The sequence below is a fragment of the Capsella rubella genome, unplaced genomic scaffold, assembly GCF_000375325.1.
Source record: "Capsella rubella cultivar Monte Gargano unplaced genomic scaffold, Caprub1_0 scaffold_6, whole genome shotgun sequence".
NCBI lineage: Eukaryota > Viridiplantae > Streptophyta > Magnoliopsida > Brassicales > Brassicaceae > Capsella > Capsella rubella.
The window spans coordinates 7674539-7691547 of NW_006238918.1; the positions used below are offsets into that span (position 1 = coordinate 7674539).

The window sequence follows — 17009 nt, forward strand, 5'->3', positions numbered from 1 at the left end:
TAGGCGTTTCATAGATACCAATCTTTAACAGTTACCTAATATTTTTTTTCCAAATCCTGAGTTTTATGGTACAATACAGTTAGGAATTAGGATATAAATAATGCATCTTTATCTATCAACATTTTGATGGAATGAGATATAGGCAAGCGACAACATGCACTAGAACAATTCATTAGACTTAACAAGTTTTTGTCGTCATGAATGATGTTTCTCTTTTCTTCCTCTAAATGCATATGTCATGTGTATGAATTAATAACATTAGCTTGAAACTGGAATAATAGAAGTATGAGATGTGATTAGGATTAACTCGCAAGTCAACTCGAGAGAGCAAAAAGGACCATCCCCAATTAATACCTTCCCCGCATAAAACCTTAACAAGACTTTGTCAGCTATATCTTAAAATAAACGAAGAAGGTCAATCCCAATGTAATTATACAATGATAAACCTAAGTCAAGTGTTAGTGTGTTTTTTCATGGCCTTTTCTTCGTGTATTCTTTGGATATACATTCATATATATAACTGTCAAGCTCATATATATAATATGCATATGTCACATTCCAATCCTTTTTGTTTGTTTTCTTTAATGCTACTACATAGTCTACATTCATTCCTCTTTATCTGCTTACATGCACACATGTGTATACGCGTACTTCTATTATTGGTTCTTACAGGGAGTGTTAATAATGTGGCCATTGGCATGAGTTGCAATTTTGTAATATTAAGTTTTGCTTGTGCGTGCGTGTGTATTCATTTTTTTTTATTTTTGAAAGAAGTTGTTTGGTTTATGAAGTGGTGGGTGATTAATGCTGTTTTCTTGTGGTATACTTGGTGAACTTCGAAAACTGTACAAGTATTTAAATCTCTCCATACGACTGGTTTAGTCACATTCATATACAAACAGTATTAACAACTCTTGCTAATACTCTTACCATGTTGCACTAGTTCCGTAAAGAGAGACCAACCACTGGATTTTATCGAACTTCACGTTAAAGAGCATACAATTTTTTCTCCTACCACGGACAATAAATTAATATCGAAGTGTTTTAATCTCTCATGAACCAAGGAGTATGAAGTAATGATACATATATAGAGATCAAATATGTAGCAAATAAAGCAAACCAAGGCGTTTTGAGGAGTCGAACAACAGTTTACCAATCGTAACATTCAAAAAGAACAAAAAAAATAATAATGTAGGAGACAAATAAAAAAATGGTAAGGTTGTATACAATTATTTTATGTAAAGTCGTCTCCTAATCAAATATATTGGACGAGAGCAAGAAGCAGAGATGAATACTAGTCATGCATGGTCTAAATTTAAATTGTAGTCGCCGGACGTTAGTTTGTAATCTTCATTCTTATTTCTTAACCTTTGGGATTTGTTTGTTGTAGCTGGCTCAATCACCCGTAAATTAGCAGATTTTAAGTTGTTACCTGTCAAAGAAAAAATTAAACCCTAACATTAATCAGACACTTAAACTTTTGATATATGTTGCCGTCGAAACCTGTTTCTTGTTGGCTACTTTTGCCCATTTACGAAATTACTATTTTTAGGGTTTTCAAAACCCAGATGGAATACTTGTTGTTCCTTCGATTCTGTTACCCAAACGGTTAAAAAAAAAAAGTCAAATAAAATTCATATAAAAAAAAAAGGAATCTTTGTAATCCATCTCCGACATTGCTCCTGCAATCTTTTTTTTTTTTTTTTTAATTCTCTTATCGTTGGAGGGGTTTGTCATCAATGGAAGAATTTGGAGATAATAAGACCATTTACCTGAGAGACACATGGAGACAAGGATCCATGATCTGTGACATCGTACCTCTCAACCCTAGCTCCAATGGTGTTTTGCCTGAACAAAAGTTCTCAGATCCTAACATCAATGTTCATTTTTGGAGTTACATGTTTCCGCACTTGCAGATGATATTTCTCATCGTCTCTGTCCTCTGGCAATTCTTGCATTTCTTCCTCCGACGTCTCGGCATGATCCGTTTCACTTCTCATATGCTTGTAAGTCTTCCGAAAAGAAAACGTTTTCATTCTCTTATTACAAGGATTCTAAATCTCAAGGGTTGTTCTGCATGTGTTGTGTTTATCTTGTAGACCGGTGTTCTTCTAAGCAAGTCTTTCCTAAAGGAGAATACAGCGGCGAGACGATTCTTTTCTACAGAGGATTACAAAGAGATTGTGTTTAGTCTTACTGCTGCATTATCTTACATGATGTTTTGGTTCTTGATGGGAGTTAAAATGGACATGAGTTTGATCCGAACCACGGGGAGAAAAGCTATCACCATTGGTCTCTCCTCTGTTTTACTTTCCACGTTGGTCTGTTCCGTTATCTTCTTCGGGAATCTGAGGGACGTAGGAACGAAAAAATCGGACAATACTCTCAATTCATTGGAGTATGTTGTGATTTACTCAGTCCAATGCCTTTCGTCTTTCCCTGTCGTTGGAAACCTTCTTTTTGAGCTCAAGCTTCAGAACTCAGAGCTAGGTCGTCTAGCTATATCTTCAGCTGTGATCAGTGATTTTAGTACCTCGGTTCTTGCCTCCGCTCTCATCTTCATGAAAGAGCTCAAAGACGAGCAAACACGGCTCGGGAGTGTGTTTATAGGAGATGTTATTGTTGGGGATCGTCCTTTGATGCGAGCAGGGATAGTGGTTCTCTTTGTTTGTGTAGCAATCTATGTTTTCAGACCGTTGATGTTCTACATTATTAAACAAACGCCTTCTGGTCGTCCTGTGAAGCCAATCTACTTAACTACAATCATTGTTATGGTCTCTGGTTCAGCCATGCTTGCGAATTGGTGCAAGCAATCTATCTTCATGGGACCTTTCATCTTAGGTCTTGCTGTTCCTCATGGCCCTCCTCTAGGTTCTGCTATCGTTGAGAAGTTTGAATCAGCTATCTTCGGCACTTTTCTTCCGTTCTTTGTTGCTTCTTCTTCCACGGAGATCGATATCTCGGCTCTGTTTCAATGGAAAGATCTCAATGGTATTATATACATCATGTTAATATCTTTCGTCGTCAAATTCATCTTGACTACTGTTCCTGCTTTGTTCTACCGTATGCCAATGGCAGACAGCTTTGCTCTATCTCTTATCATGTCTTTTAAAGGCATCTTCGAGCTCGGTGCTTACGCCTTAGCCTTCCAAAGAGGGGTATGTACTAACACATCATAATCATTACATTTCAGTATAAAACTTTATCTCATTGTTTATGCTTTGATTAACACTGCAGTCTGTTCGTCCGGAGACCTTTACTGTCGCGTGTCTTTACATACTGTTTAACTCCGCAGTCATACCTCCAATCTTGCGGTACTTATACGATCCTTCGAGGATGTACGCTGGGTACGAGAAGCGGAACATGCAGCACCTGAAACTAAACTCTGAACTAAGGATTCTGTCTTGCATTTATAGAACTGATGATATACGTCCAATGATCAATCTTCTTGAAACGACTTCCCCATCCCGGGAATCTCCTGTTGCAGCCTATGTCCTTCACTTGTTGGAGCTCGTAGGACAAGCCCATCCGATCTTCATTTCCCATAAATTGCAAACTCTCAGAACAGAGGAGACGTCTTACTCAAACAATGTACTTGCCTCCTTTGAAAAATTCCGCAAAGATTTCTACGGATCGGTCTTTGTAAGCGTCTTCACGGCTTTATCTATGCCTGATACGATGCATGGAGACATCTGTATGCTTGCTCTCAACAACACTACTTCCCTCATACTACTTCCTTTTCACCAGACTTGGTCAGCTGACGGAAAAGCTATCATTTCAAACAGTAACATGATCATGAACCTAAATAAGAGCGTTCTTGAAGTGGCACCATGTTCTGTCGGAATATTTGTCTACCGAAGTAGCTTCGGAAGAAGAACCATTAGTGACGCTGTCTCAAACTTATCAACATACAATGTATGTATGATTTTCCTAGGCGGTAAGGACGATAGAGAAGCAGTGACACTTGCAGCACGAATGGCCCGTGACGCTAGAATCAAAGTAACCATTGTCCGAATGGTCACTACTGATGAGAACGCACGAGAAAAATCTGAGTGGGATAAAATGCTTGACGATGAACTGCTTCGAGACGTGAAGAACAACACATTGTTAGACATTTTCTACGCGGAGAAAGAGATTGAAGACGCGTCTGAGACATCTGGTTTCTTGAAGTTGATTTCAAAAGATTTTGATATGCTCATAGTGGGAAGAGGGAAAGGAAGGAAGAGTGTGTTCACAGATGGGCTTGAGGAATGGAGTGAGTTTAATGAGCTTGGTGTTATTGGTGATCTTTTGACTTCACATGATATTAATTCCAAAGCTTCTGTTTTGGTTATACAACAACAACAACTTATGATTTAGCTTCTTACGTAAATGGTACCATTCTTTACATTATTAGTCTTAGAAATTTATTTGTAAGAAGTACATTCTTTTGTAAATTTTACTTAGCCTATCAAATTGAACTTTTTCGAAAACACACTTACTTTCGGTTCCCCATTCCATACAAGGGCGGTGATATTTTTCTTTTAACCGGATATATATTTTATACCATTTAACATTGAAAAAGAAAAGAGAGATGAATATTCGAGTTTTAAAAGAACAGAGAAAGTGGTAATTAAAGATCGAATATATTCATGTTCATAAAATCATTTATATTTTTTTCATATTTTGCTTAACTACCAAACCATAATGTTAATATAAAATTTCATGTTGAACAATATATATACAATATTAAAATTCTTATTAAGGGAGTGTACTCAATAAAACATTTCAAGTCATTTGTGTAATCATTATTCAATCATAAATTTTAAAAGTCTATTAAAATCCAATGTTATTGTACTAATGATTTCTAAAAATATACATTAAAATCTCATGTTATAGAAGCAAATTGAATGATTGGATTTTTAATGACTTTTAGAGATTTTAGTGGATGTTAGTGGATTTCCATAGTTAAATAATACAAATAAAATAAATATCATGGTTTTAGGTAGGATTGTAGAAGAAATCATAATAATTTCCCTAAATTATCATCAAACTTATATAGATACAGTATCACTGCTAGTCAAATAATATAAAATATAGAGTTGAATAGATCCTCCTAAGTAAAATATAAGCTGTATTTTCAAAGTTCCAAATATAAACTCATTATACCTCAAATTTTATAAAATATAAGGTTTTATACCAAAAACGTGAAAACAAAAGACATATGTATTTAGTATCTTAAACTCTTAATTATTTATGAACCTCAGATTATTTTCACTCCTCTTTTTTAATTATATTTTAATTTTGTATTATACAAACCCCATCTTATGAACCTCCTAATGGAGATGGTCTTAGGCCATCTCCATTGGTCAGTTTTGGTGAGTGTCTTCAAATTTTCTAATAATTAATTTTAATACTATTTAAATATGGGTGTTTTAAAGTTTAGAAAAATGTATGTGTGTCTGCTTAAAGACATTTTAACAATAAATGTCTTTAAAATTAATTATAAAAAAATATTGAGACACCCATCAAAGGATAGACTAATAGAGATGGTCTTATTAGTGTTTACCAATTTTGCCAACTCGTCTTTGTATTAGAGCGGAACATAACTATACCCTTTCAAAATACCGGACTACTCCTACTATTTTAGGAATTGTACAAAAATTTATAACTCAAGTTTCTTCTTTGTAATGAATGGATAAACCAAGTATTTTATATACAGTATCTATTTCCACGTCTAATGTAGGATATCTAACATTGACCCATAAATGTGATTATAATGAAAAATTTTTGTTTGAGATTATTGAAATATATTACACTCACTCATGTTGTTGTTGTTGTTGTACTACTAAAACAGAAACCCTAGTTCTTAATTCTTTTGACGCAAGCAAATCTCCGATGACTCCTAACTCGGGAAGCTCCATCCACTCTGCCAACCCCTTGAAATCCAGTGAATCATCATCGTGATCTCTCCCTACAATCATCAAATCATTGTCTTCCGCCACCAAATTAACGGTGGTGGCCACTGCGGGTCCACTGTTGACTATCTTCTCCACGTAGGAAAAGTTTTTTACGGTGGAATACGTTGCTTTCAAATCATTCAATACCTCATCATCAATAAGGTAATCCCAATTCTTGGACTTATCTGGTTCTCTACCAGATAAAAATCGTGTCACATTGAGACGTACTCTCGGATTATGTCTCATCAATTTCGCTAGCGAGAGCGCCTCACGATCGTCTTTACCGCCAATGAAGATTACACCGACGTTGATGGTACTATTAGTCTTTTTCTTACCTTTTTGATATCCTCGGTAATTAAGTACGCCGATAGAACAAGGAGCTCGTTCAAGGAGAGAAGTGTTCACACGTCTGATCATAATATCGTCAGATTCATATAATCCATCAGGTGACCATCTTCGTCCAGAAGGGACGATGATCATCGATGTGAGATGGTCTAAAGCAAGATTGCAAATGTCTTGATCCATTAGATCCTCGTGAGAATAAGCTGTGAAGGAATTAACGGTCATAGATTCCCAATTTTCTTGTTGAAACTCGGTGAATGCGAGCATCATTGTTTGGACATAAGAGTTTTGAAGCAGTCGTGTTTTAGACCGCTTGTCGTGAGGTATCAAGACGGGAAAACTACGTCCGACGAGTTTCACTAGGTGTAACGCCGTGACAGCAATGACTCCTCTGTCTTTGTTCTCGTGGTTTGGCGGCAAAATCAATTGAAGCAACGAGATCGCGCCAGATATGTTGTCTGGTTTGTGCAAACAAGTTACAATCTTGAGATCTGAGTTTGATTTCAGATGCATAATGTCTCTCTTAACGTATCCAATATATTTCCTCTTTGGATCATATAGTGCCTTGATAATCGTAGGTAAAATCCCCGCGTTTAGTAGCACGTAAATAATCATGAACGTGTACGTTGCTTGCGTCAAATTCTGTATAAAAGAATAATAATTAAAACCATATTATAAAAATATAATATATACATGTAGTTTCATGTTTGACTTAGGTTAGGTTTTGATAAAAAAATTATATTTACCTTTTTTTTAACAGCGGCATCGAGGAAGCATAAGTCGACAAAACCCTTATAGTTCATCATAGTAGCGAGGATAACAGATTCTTTGATAGGTAACTTGCAGAACATGCAAGGTACAAAAGAGGCCGTCCATTTCACGACCAATGTGAAAAGCACAAGAACTATGTTAAAGGAAATGTCATCCAACGCATTCAATCCCCTTAAAACGTCAGCTTTCATCGTCATGACTGTGATTGAAATAGGGAAAAATACGTTTGTAACCAAACTCTCGAACTTGGCCTCTAATGCAGATCCCAGAGGAGGACCATCTGGTATCGCCATCCCAACCAGTAAAGCTCCTAGAACATGCATTTGGTTGAAAAAATCTGAGTAAATACTCGCTGCGATTGCTGTCATGATTGTTGCGTATAAATACATTCTCGGCACGGCCTTGCCTTCTGGGGTATTATCAACTATTCGTTGTGCTGTAGGCTTGACAATGAACACGATCACAAGGACTAGGATGATCATTGCCAATATATCGCGGTTGGCTATGCTGGGTGATACGTACCTGCGAACGGTTTCAAACTATTATAACAGATGTTTACAAGATCGTTAAGTACTAAATTATACTAATCTTGCACTCGATTAAGTTCTTAATTCATTTGGTACATTTTTTGTAAAAATGTTATATAATGCGATCGTCTAGACTCTAGACAGTTTAATCTGTCATGTACCTAAAAGACTATAAGATAGTAAATTTTGTTGATGCAATTTTTTTTTAACAAGTTTTAGTCTTTTGGTCTCCTAAGTCTCCGGGTTGTAATTGTAAACATTGATTACAATTTACAACAAAAGTATATTTAGTTAGGTAATTAAGTAGTTTTCTAATTGCTATATTATTGAAAATAAATCTTGATATCAATTTTTTTCAATGCCAATTGCACCAATGAAATTCCTAAATCGACGTTTAGCATACCTGTATGTTCCAACGTAGGAGACGCCTATCAGATTGATAAATCCAAGGAGATCGTTGATGGCTGCGATAGATATGGCCATGCGGCCGAGCTCCGAGTTTGGAATCTTGAGCTCATATACGAGATGGGTTATGACAGGTAACAACGTTAATGCCTGAACCGCTGAAATCACGGTACGTTCTGTTGGGGCCAGCCTCAGAGGCATATAAAGAGGGTCGACCTTGTCGATACGAAAGTTTCTGAAAGCTAATCCGCTGGTCATAGTCACGATAAAGGACGTAACAGAGATCACGATCGTTCGTCTATTGATGTGAAACGCGGCTCTCTTGTTGGTCTTCACGCCCATCAAGAACGTGAACATTACCAACCCAAACCTGCCCATACCTTCCAAAGCTACGTTTCCTGGGACGTCTAACGATAACCTATCCGCTGAAAACTCCACCAGATCAAATAGCTGAGGTCCCAAAATCAAACCGGCCTAGATTAATAAAAAAAAAACAAAAAAAACTTGTTACTTGCAATACAAGAAACCATGAGCGTTTACTTGAGATACAAGATATGGAGATTTGTGGGTGAATGTGTTTCCTTAAACTTACAAGCATGTGGGAGACGAACTGTGGTATGCCAATACGTCTAAGGAACATATGACATAAGGCGATGGAAACGAAGACGAGAAGGACTTGAATCTCAAGGAGAGGCAATGCATATCCGAAGATGACAGTCGGAGTTTCATGTTCTTCGAAGATTCCGTCAGAAGAGATGTTGAAAAAAGTGGCTCCGTAACAAACTTGACCGTGGCGAAGAGGCGGCCAAGGCGCATCATGAGATACTGCTTGAGAATCAGTCATCATGACGATGACAAAAAGATATATGTTTTTTTTTTCAAATTTTGTTCAAGATCGATTTTGTTTGTTTTTTTCTTGGTTAAATATCTTCTTCTTAACAAAAAAAAAAAAAATTCAATAACGTAACAGTTTATTTTTGTTTTTAAAGAAGAATAAAAAAAGCTATTGTTTCCTCAATAGTTGGCGCCACCATTGACCAGTGTTTTTTTTTTGTATATATATTTTAAATAGTTTTGCTACATTTGACTCTTTGAGCTGTAGATGTATATTATCAAACAAAATACAAATATGTAAACAGAGATACACAATGCAAAACCAAGCATACCAGATGTACGTGAAAACTATTTAACCAAAAAAAGAACTATATGCAAAATTGAAATCGATCGATCAAGATAATATAGTTTGTCAATAGATCCAATGGTGTATAACAGAGATCTGGTTTTATACTTTTTCTATATTAGTCCTTGAGCTTTTAAGGGTCTAAGAAATTAAGCTCCACCCCTAGAGATTTTCACGATCACAACCTAACATATGTAAGTGTAGAAGTAAAAGTAAGAATGTGGGATCACACATTAGATTGTAAAATTTTAAATAATAATTTTTTTCCTTGAAAGCAGTTTAACTTAAACGGTCCAACTCCATCCGTCTCACAGATAATATTGTTTGCACTTTCCACATATATTAAAAAATTATGTTAAAACTTTTTTTTACTCGTATCAAATGCAATCTATGCCCCTTGAAGATCCACTACTGTGTTTATGAAGTCTATGTACCTAATCAAATCCCATGGTCTTTTTCAGTAGTGAGAAAGTGAGAATATATGTATAAATATATGGACCCATAGCCACAAGGAAGTCACCAAGTGTGAGAGGATCATATCCATTATCCAATCCTATCCTCTTCTGCTTTTTAAAAGACAGCACCATGACATAACATTGAGACCCACACCACACAAAACCTGGTCTTAATCTTAATGCCCCCCTCCAAGTCGGCGCCAACTGAATTAAATTCAAAACCGAGAGTGTGACCTATGTTATTAACATTAAACTCTTCGTTCATATCAATATCTGAAATATGATGGTTTTAGTGGATAATACAAAAAAAGAAAGAAAGATATTTTAACAAAAAAGTCCAACCATATAAATCTTTGATACTTCAATCCATCGTAAGGCCAATTCCAATTTTTCTTTTTCGTTTATAAAATTTTCTCATTACTTTACTTATTTACAAGGAAAATGTAAAAACATTAACATCAAGTCATCAACTAGTGGCGTATTATTTTGTAGCTACAACTTTTTAAGAAGAAAATATTACATATTATTTTCCTTTTGTTATTTAGATTTTACAGAAAAAATAGTCAAATTATAATAAAATCTATGGATTAGGCAAAATTGAAATCTGGCGTGTTGCCGAGTCACCAAGCTCATCTCTTATATATATAAATAAAATAAATATACCACCTGATTGCTCTTCGTCTCTGCAACTCCCTACTTGATTCTGTGATCAACAAACGTCAAATACATTTCTTCAAAATTACGTTTCTTTATAATTTTCGTTACTCTCGACGTGTTTTTTCCAATTCTGGGTTTACTATCTCGAATTGGGTTTGATTTGAAAGTAGGAAAGATCGAAACTTTGAAGTGAATATGGAGATGGGTTTCCAGGAAAATCAAGAATTTGTTTCTCAGGTTGCGAATCTGATGGAGATTGGATCTGGGCATTACGGGTAAAGAACAATCCATTGATTTTTAATTTCAGTTTTAGTTGGGCTAACGAAGCTAAAGTTTCAATATTTAATTGAATTTGTGTCTGTGTGTTTAGGTGCTCACATTACAGAAGACGATGCAAGATTAGAGCACCATGTTGTGATGAGGTTTTTGATTGTAGACATTGCCACAACGAAGCTAAGGTATGATAAACTTGTATTAAAGGAATAGTCTTTTATGAGTTTTATTAAGAGTTTATTTCCAACCAAATTATGTGTGTGTGTGTGTGTTTTGAGAAGAACAAGTTTGGGTTATAGATGTGAAGATTATATACTAATGTGTGTTTGTTTGTTCCAACAGGATTCTCTTCAAATTGAACAGCTTCATAGACATGAACTTCCTCGACATGAAGTTTCAAAGGTTTGTTTGAAACATTTTGATAATGTTTGTTCATTGTAATTACATTATTGATCTTGATTTGTTTTTGTTTTTTTTCAGGTGGTATGTTCACTTTGTGAGACAGAACAAGACGTGAGTATCAACATTTTGGATACAGGGGGTTTAATTCGTGTATGCATGTTTCTTGATGCTGAACTCTGATTGTTTTCTTCAGGTCCAGCAAAATTGCTCCAATTGTGGTGTATGTATGGGGAAGTACTTCTGCTCAAAATGCAATTTCTTCGACGATGATGTAAGTTTTGTATTCTGAGTTATCGCCCTTTTTAGCTGGAATTTGTAGTACTGAGGCTTAGATTGTTCTTTCAGCTTTCCAAGAAGCAATATCATTGCGATGAGTGTGGGATTTGCCGGTATATTTAAACTTTTACACTGCCATTGTAATTTGTGCTTACCAAACCAATTCAAGATTGTGAAGTTGATATGTAATCTCAATGATGTTGGTTCAATAGGACTGGAGGAGAAGAAAACTTCTTCCATTGCAAAAGATGTCGTAAGAGACAAAACCTCACTTATCTTGCTTGTTTTCCATAAGTTCTCGTGCCTTTCATTGTTTAAAGATCTTATTTTGTTTTCTTGGAACAGGATGTTGCTACTCCAAGGTTATGGAGGACAAGCACCGATGTGTCGAAGGCGCAATGCATCACAATTGCCCTGTTTGTTTTGAGGTAGAAGAATTAATTCCATCCATTCCTAGTGTAACATAATGGTGTCCTGATTTGGGTTTATTTGTTCTCAGTATCTGTTTGATTCCACAAGAGATATCACGGTCCTGTTATGTGGTCACACTATGCATTTAGAGTGCACGAAAGATATGGGGCTACATAATCGGTAAAGAACCCTCAATTCTTTTAAACCACACAATGAAAGAAGCCATTGATAAACAAAGGTTAAATCTTTCCTTGGACCTTATGATTTGTGTAGATTCACATGCCCTGTATGCGCCAAATCCATTTGTGACATGTCCAATTTGTGGAAAAAACTTGATGAAGAGGTAAGACTCCATAATCTAATGTTTGATCTCTGTTGTGTAGTCTCTCTTAGATGTTTATCAAGTTTTACTTTCAAATTTTGCAGGTTGCTGCATACCCAATGCCAAAACTGTATGAAAATAAGATGGTAAACGAAATTGATTTCCATATCGTATTCTTGCTTGTGATCTGTATGAGTGCACATTCTGATTTGGACTTAAAATATGATGTTTTGAATCAGGTATGGATTCTTTGCAATGACTGCAGCTCAAACACGAATGTTCGGTTTCATCTGATCGCGCATAAATGCAGTAGCTGTGGTTCCTACAACACGAAACAGACGCAGAGAAGCTCTGATCATCAATCTTGCTCCTCTGGAGTGTCTCAGGTTGTTGGTTCGACTGGTTAAGAGTTAATTCTTTCACCAACTCTAGCTTTGGTGTCCAGATATCCCAAGAGAGACTATTTGTACTTTCATAACTATAGTATCAGTCGGTCAATGCCTCTGGTTGTTTATATATCAGCACAAATTGAAAAGCTGCTTTGAGCCTATCCAACTCGCAAGTCTAGACTCTAGACGATCTAAAGATAAATTTAGATCCAATACTTTATAGCCTCTTAAGTCTTAACATATATAGCCCAAACTAAGTAAAACAACATAAACTAATTGCACACTTGTACATTGATTTAGTCAGGATTACTTCTCAAAATGGGGAGAGAGTGGTAAAGTGGACCTAAGTGTTGAGCTAGAGCGTCTCATCATCTTGACTGCAAGTAGATGTCTTCTAGGTCGAGAAGTCCGTGAACAACTCTTTGATGATGTCTCTACATTTTTCCACGAACTAGACAATGAAATGCTTCCCATTAGTGTTCTCTTCCCATACCTTCCTATTCCAGCTCATCGCTGTCGTGATCGGGCCAGAGCAAAGCTTGCACAAATCTTTTCCAAAATCATAGCGTCTAGAAAACGTTCTGGTGACAAATCAGAGCACGACATACTACAATGTTTCATCGACTCAAAGTACAAAGACGGTAGAGAAACAACTGAATCTGAGGTCACTGGCTTGCTCATTGCTGCTTTGTTTGCTGGCCAGCACACAAGCGCTATCACTTCAACATGGACAGGTGCTTATCTAATGCGGGACAGACACTACTAATTAGCCGCAAAGGAAGAGCAGAGGAAACTGATTGAAAAAAATGGGGACAAGATCAATTATGATGTCTTATCTGAAATGGATGTTCTGTTTAGATGCATCAAAGAAGCTTTAAGGCTTCACCCTCCACTGATCATGTTGATGAGAGCCTCACATAGTGATTTCAATGTGACAACCAGAGAAGGAAAAAAATATGAGATCCCAAAGGGACATATTGTCGCAACCTCGCCTGTATTCGCCAATCGCTTACCTCATGTTTATAAAGATCCAGACAAGTTCGATCCTGATAGATTCTCACCAGGCAGAGAAGAAGACAAAGTAGCTGGTCCATTCTCATACATCTCCTTAGGTGCAGGTAGGCACGAGTGTCTTGGTGGACCTTTTGCTTACATGCAAATCAAAGCCATATGGAGCCACTTGCTGAGAAACTTTGGGCTTGAGTTAGTGTCACCTTTTCCTGAGACTGATTGGAATGCTATGGTCGTTGGAGTTAAAAGGGAAAGTGATGGTCCGTTATAAGCGTCTCCACGTCTCTTAAAAACCTTAATGCACCCACTTGGTTTGGTTTTTTCTTTTGTGTTTAGTCTTAGTTTGTTGTATTGGTCGTTTGATACTTGCTGTTCTGTTTTTCTTCTTTTGACTCTTTTCTTTAAGGTAAAAGAAAAATGATTGGGTTGTATTGTATAATATCAAGGTTTAAAGAATAAATGAGTTGTATGTTAATCCATGAGTGGACTAACTTTTTCTTTCTTTTTTTTTTGACACTCGTAGACTTATGTTATATTACATGGACAAGAAGATCCGGCTCTAGATCTTCGGACCTACCCGAACCGACAAAGAAATGGCTTTTGGACCTTTTGGTTGTTGGACTTACCAACGACTTCTCACCCATTCCCCCCTCAAAAAACCAAAACAAGTAAATAAAATATCAAAATTTACAAATCATTCACATTTAACCACACCCCAACAAGATAAACCAATTTCAATATGGGAACATAATAACATCACACAGAGAATCATAGAATACATTTGGATTTAACATAGAGGGAAAAAAAAAATCATAGAATACAAAAGAAACCCCCTAATTTAGTTTCACAAACATGGAACCAAAACATGAATGTGAAGTTGGGGTTTTTTGGGCTGGAGATACAGTAACAACAACAACAACAACAAAAAATCCCAATCATAAACTAGAGAAAGAAGTAAAATAGCAAACTCTCTCACATAGTATTAACTCTCATTAAGTTAAGAGTAAAACCAGGGGAGTTTTTTTTTTTTTGCTTACTTTCTCATCACTCTAAATCTAAACCCTAAATGGATCAGACTCTGTCTCCGACAATGGAGCATAACAAAAGCCCTAATGTACAAGAGATCACTTTCACTTGAACCCTATAAGTGAGATTAATACTGGAACTGACCTATGTAATGGTATATTAGATAACTATTAGTACTACTTGAGTAAGAATAAAGATCAGTATCCATTTCCCGGTCAGTGGAGAAGAACTTTCTGATACTTAGCTTCTGAATAGGATCCATCTGAGAAAACTCTTTTCCTGTTGAATTTGCCACAACCATTGTTGACAATTGGACATTGGACTGTGACCGGAGGGATCTCAAAGGTCTTGAGAGGAGGAGGCGGGTGGCGCCATTGGGGTAATGGACCGGCTAAGAGGAGTGTCTGAAGTAAAGGACCTGCCTTTATAACAGCCTGTAAGAGCTTACCCTTTTCAGGCAATGGCTTGTCTGGAATCAATGGATCCATAATAATCTCAGTTTCCGAGACTTCTTCAAGCTGAGATGGTGGTGGGTTCATGACATGACCAGTTGGTGACATAATGCTCTCTTCACAGTCCGAGGATGAGAAGCTCTTGTTGGATCCTAGTTGTTGTAGCTGCACTTGTTCGTCGTCAATGCTTGAAGCTCCAGATGAAGGAGGAGTTATGTGTTTCTGTTGCTGGAGTGAGAGGTTGTCGAACATGAGACGCTGACATTTCTCGAGAGCTTCGTCTCTTTCTTTGATAGTTTTGGTTAAGATGTCTTTGAGATAATTTAACTGCTCATCTCTCTTCCTTATTTCATCATAAGCAAACATCTTTGTCTGGTCCAGCTCTAGTGTTGTGTACAGTAGAGACTGTCTTATTTCTTCTGTTGTCTGCAAAAATGTGAGAAAAAAACAATCAGACTCACAAAGAAAGAAACAGAGGAAAGAAACAGAGAAACCCTTAATTTCCCCAAAATGGTGTTCATAGTCACTTATTATTGGGGTTTGGTCAGAGAAGACATAGTAAGAATGCAAAATATGAACACCTATTTTTGGTAAAATGTGTAAGAGATTATGAAAGTGATATGTTATTATTAACAGCTAGAGACTCTTATATACACGAGTACACAGCTAGGGTATTACACAAGACATTTAAAGAGAAGATACATATTACACTGGTGTCACCTTGAAAAAATTGTTCTTTTCGACCAAGTCATCAACATAATCTAACCATTCATCAAAAAAATTTAGTCACTCTAATGCAACTTCATTTTGGAAAAATAAACTAAAACAATGGTACTAATGCCTGAATTCAAAGAAAGATTCTTTTTAGTAAATTTAAACCATCAAGGATTGACTCCTCTTGTTGAAGATTAAGACCACCTTGTGCAAAATATTAGATAGACAAAGAATAAGAAAACCCTCAAGAAATTAGACAGACATTATACACCAATTACAGTAAATTTTTAAAGGAAAGCAAAAGCCAAATGTTTTCACTATTCACTTACTTAAGGTTTAAAGAAACAAAGGAAACTCAAATGTAGAAAGAAAGAACAAATTTTACCTTTCCGTGAGAGTAGTAAGGCCAGCCAAGAAGAGCATTGCTTTGGTTATCCATAAATTCTACTAAATTGAGCTTAAAAGATCTTTTGATACTCTATAGAATATAAACTGTTCGTGTGTGTGTAAGATGAGAGAAGTGGGTGAGAGAGAATGAACTTGAGGGGTTTAGGGAGGGAAGGAGTTATATATTACTAGTAAAAACATATTGGACTGCTTATAAAGCAGATCGAGCTTTTTTCAGGTAGCTCTCTTTCGAGTTTTCAATAATTTTTTATTTTCATCAAATTAAATAAATAAAAAATGATGGCACATGATTGTATCATATCTTGCTACATTATTTCAACTAACGCCACTTTTATAATTTTACAACGCGCAAACTATTAAGAAAAAAATTATTTATCAATAATATAACGAAAAAATAAAATAAAATCTCCCAACTCAAATTCAAAGTAATATTTTGAGTGGAACGATAGATATTAAAATCATTTAAGTGGATGTATCTTTTTTAATATATAGTTTTTATTTCCTTCTTTTGCCGAAGTATTTGGTGGAAGAAAGACCTTAAGGTTAGACCAATAACGTAGTTTACTGACTTTGGTCTCACTCACTCAGATTATAATCTCAACTCTTTTAAAGTGTTTTGTTTTCTTCTTCGGTTTTCTTGGGATGTGCAGCACCATTTCTTGTTTTTATCCAAGAAAAATTCGATTAGCACCGAAAAGAGCGGGAACGAACGCTTCCTCAAACACCATTTTTTCTCTTGTGTATATAAAAATCAAAAGAAGCATATAGTCAATGTGAGAAGTGGATTCCATGGTCAGCAAAAGAGGCAGGTACCCAAACTTTTCCCACCAAAATATTGAGAAAAGTTTATATGTGAAACCCTTTTTCAATTATTAAACCGATCACTACTCGTGGAAAAAAAAGAAAGAAAAGAAAAAGAGAACAGCTCTCACTAGTTCACAGTTCACTACTCACATCCTCGTTACCAAATGCCACGTGAAAATTATAATATAAACAGCTAAGTTTCTCTTCTTTTAGTAGTGGATGATCGCTAGATTATAGCCTGGGCG

The 17009-nt window shown here is 36.1% G+C and overlaps 5 protein-coding genes across 5 annotated transcripts; 3 read left to right on the forward strand and 2 right to left on the reverse strand.

Annotated features, from left to right (window-relative positions):
* Positions 1-1739: 1739 nt before the first annotated feature.
* LOC17883668 (cation/H(+) antiporter 3) lies at positions 1740-4359 on the forward strand. Its single transcript, XM_006289973.1, has 3 exons — positions 1740-2006; positions 2100-3158; positions 3238-4359. The coding sequence occupies exons 1-3, from the start codon at positions 1740-1742 to the stop codon at positions 4357-4359; spliced, it is 2448 nt and encodes an 815-aa protein (XP_006290035.1).
* A 1439-nt stretch (positions 4360-5798) lies between these two features.
* On the reverse strand, positions 5799-8828 carry LOC17883091 (cation/H(+) antiporter 9). Its single transcript, XM_006289978.1, has 4 exons — positions 8577-8828; positions 7983-8458; positions 7028-7574; positions 5799-6923 (listed from the first exon to the last, which is right to left on the reverse strand). Exons 1-4 carry the CDS (start codon positions 8826-8828, stop codon positions 5799-5801), a joined length of 2400 nt encoding a protein of 799 aa, XP_006290040.1.
* A 1456-nt stretch (positions 8829-10284) lies between these two features.
* LOC17883096 (E3 ubiquitin-protein ligase RZFP34) lies at positions 10285-12515 on the forward strand. Its single transcript, XM_006288300.2, has 12 exons — positions 10285-10551; positions 10647-10734; positions 10892-10951; positions 11030-11062; positions 11145-11222; positions 11297-11340; positions 11440-11480; positions 11573-11655; positions 11727-11818; positions 11912-11981; positions 12065-12106; positions 12200-12515. The coding sequence occupies exons 1-12, from the start codon at positions 10472-10474 to the stop codon at positions 12365-12367; spliced, it is 879 nt and encodes a 292-aa protein (XP_006288362.1). The 5' UTR covers positions 10285-10471; the 3' UTR covers positions 12368-12515.
* Positions 12516-12644: 129 nt separating this feature from the next.
* LOC111830156 (sterol 14-demethylase-like) lies at positions 12645-13837 on the forward strand (the record flags this gene model as incomplete). The annotated part of the gene is given in 2 exon segments (XM_023781566.1): positions 12645-13604; positions 13606-13837. Coding segments are annotated over 2 exon segments (1005 nt in total), but the record flags the coding sequence as incomplete, so codon positions are not given.
* Positions 13838-14098: 261 nt separating this feature from the next.
* On the reverse strand, positions 14099-16055 carry LOC17884641. Its single transcript, XM_006288498.2, has 2 exons — positions 15938-16055; positions 14099-15264 (listed from the first exon to the last, which is right to left on the reverse strand). The coding sequence occupies exons 1-2, from the start codon at positions 15989-15991 to the stop codon at positions 14602-14604; spliced, it is 717 nt and encodes a 238-aa protein (XP_006288560.1). The 5' UTR covers positions 15992-16055; the 3' UTR covers positions 14099-14601.
* Between the last annotated feature and the right edge of the window lie 954 nt (positions 16056-17009).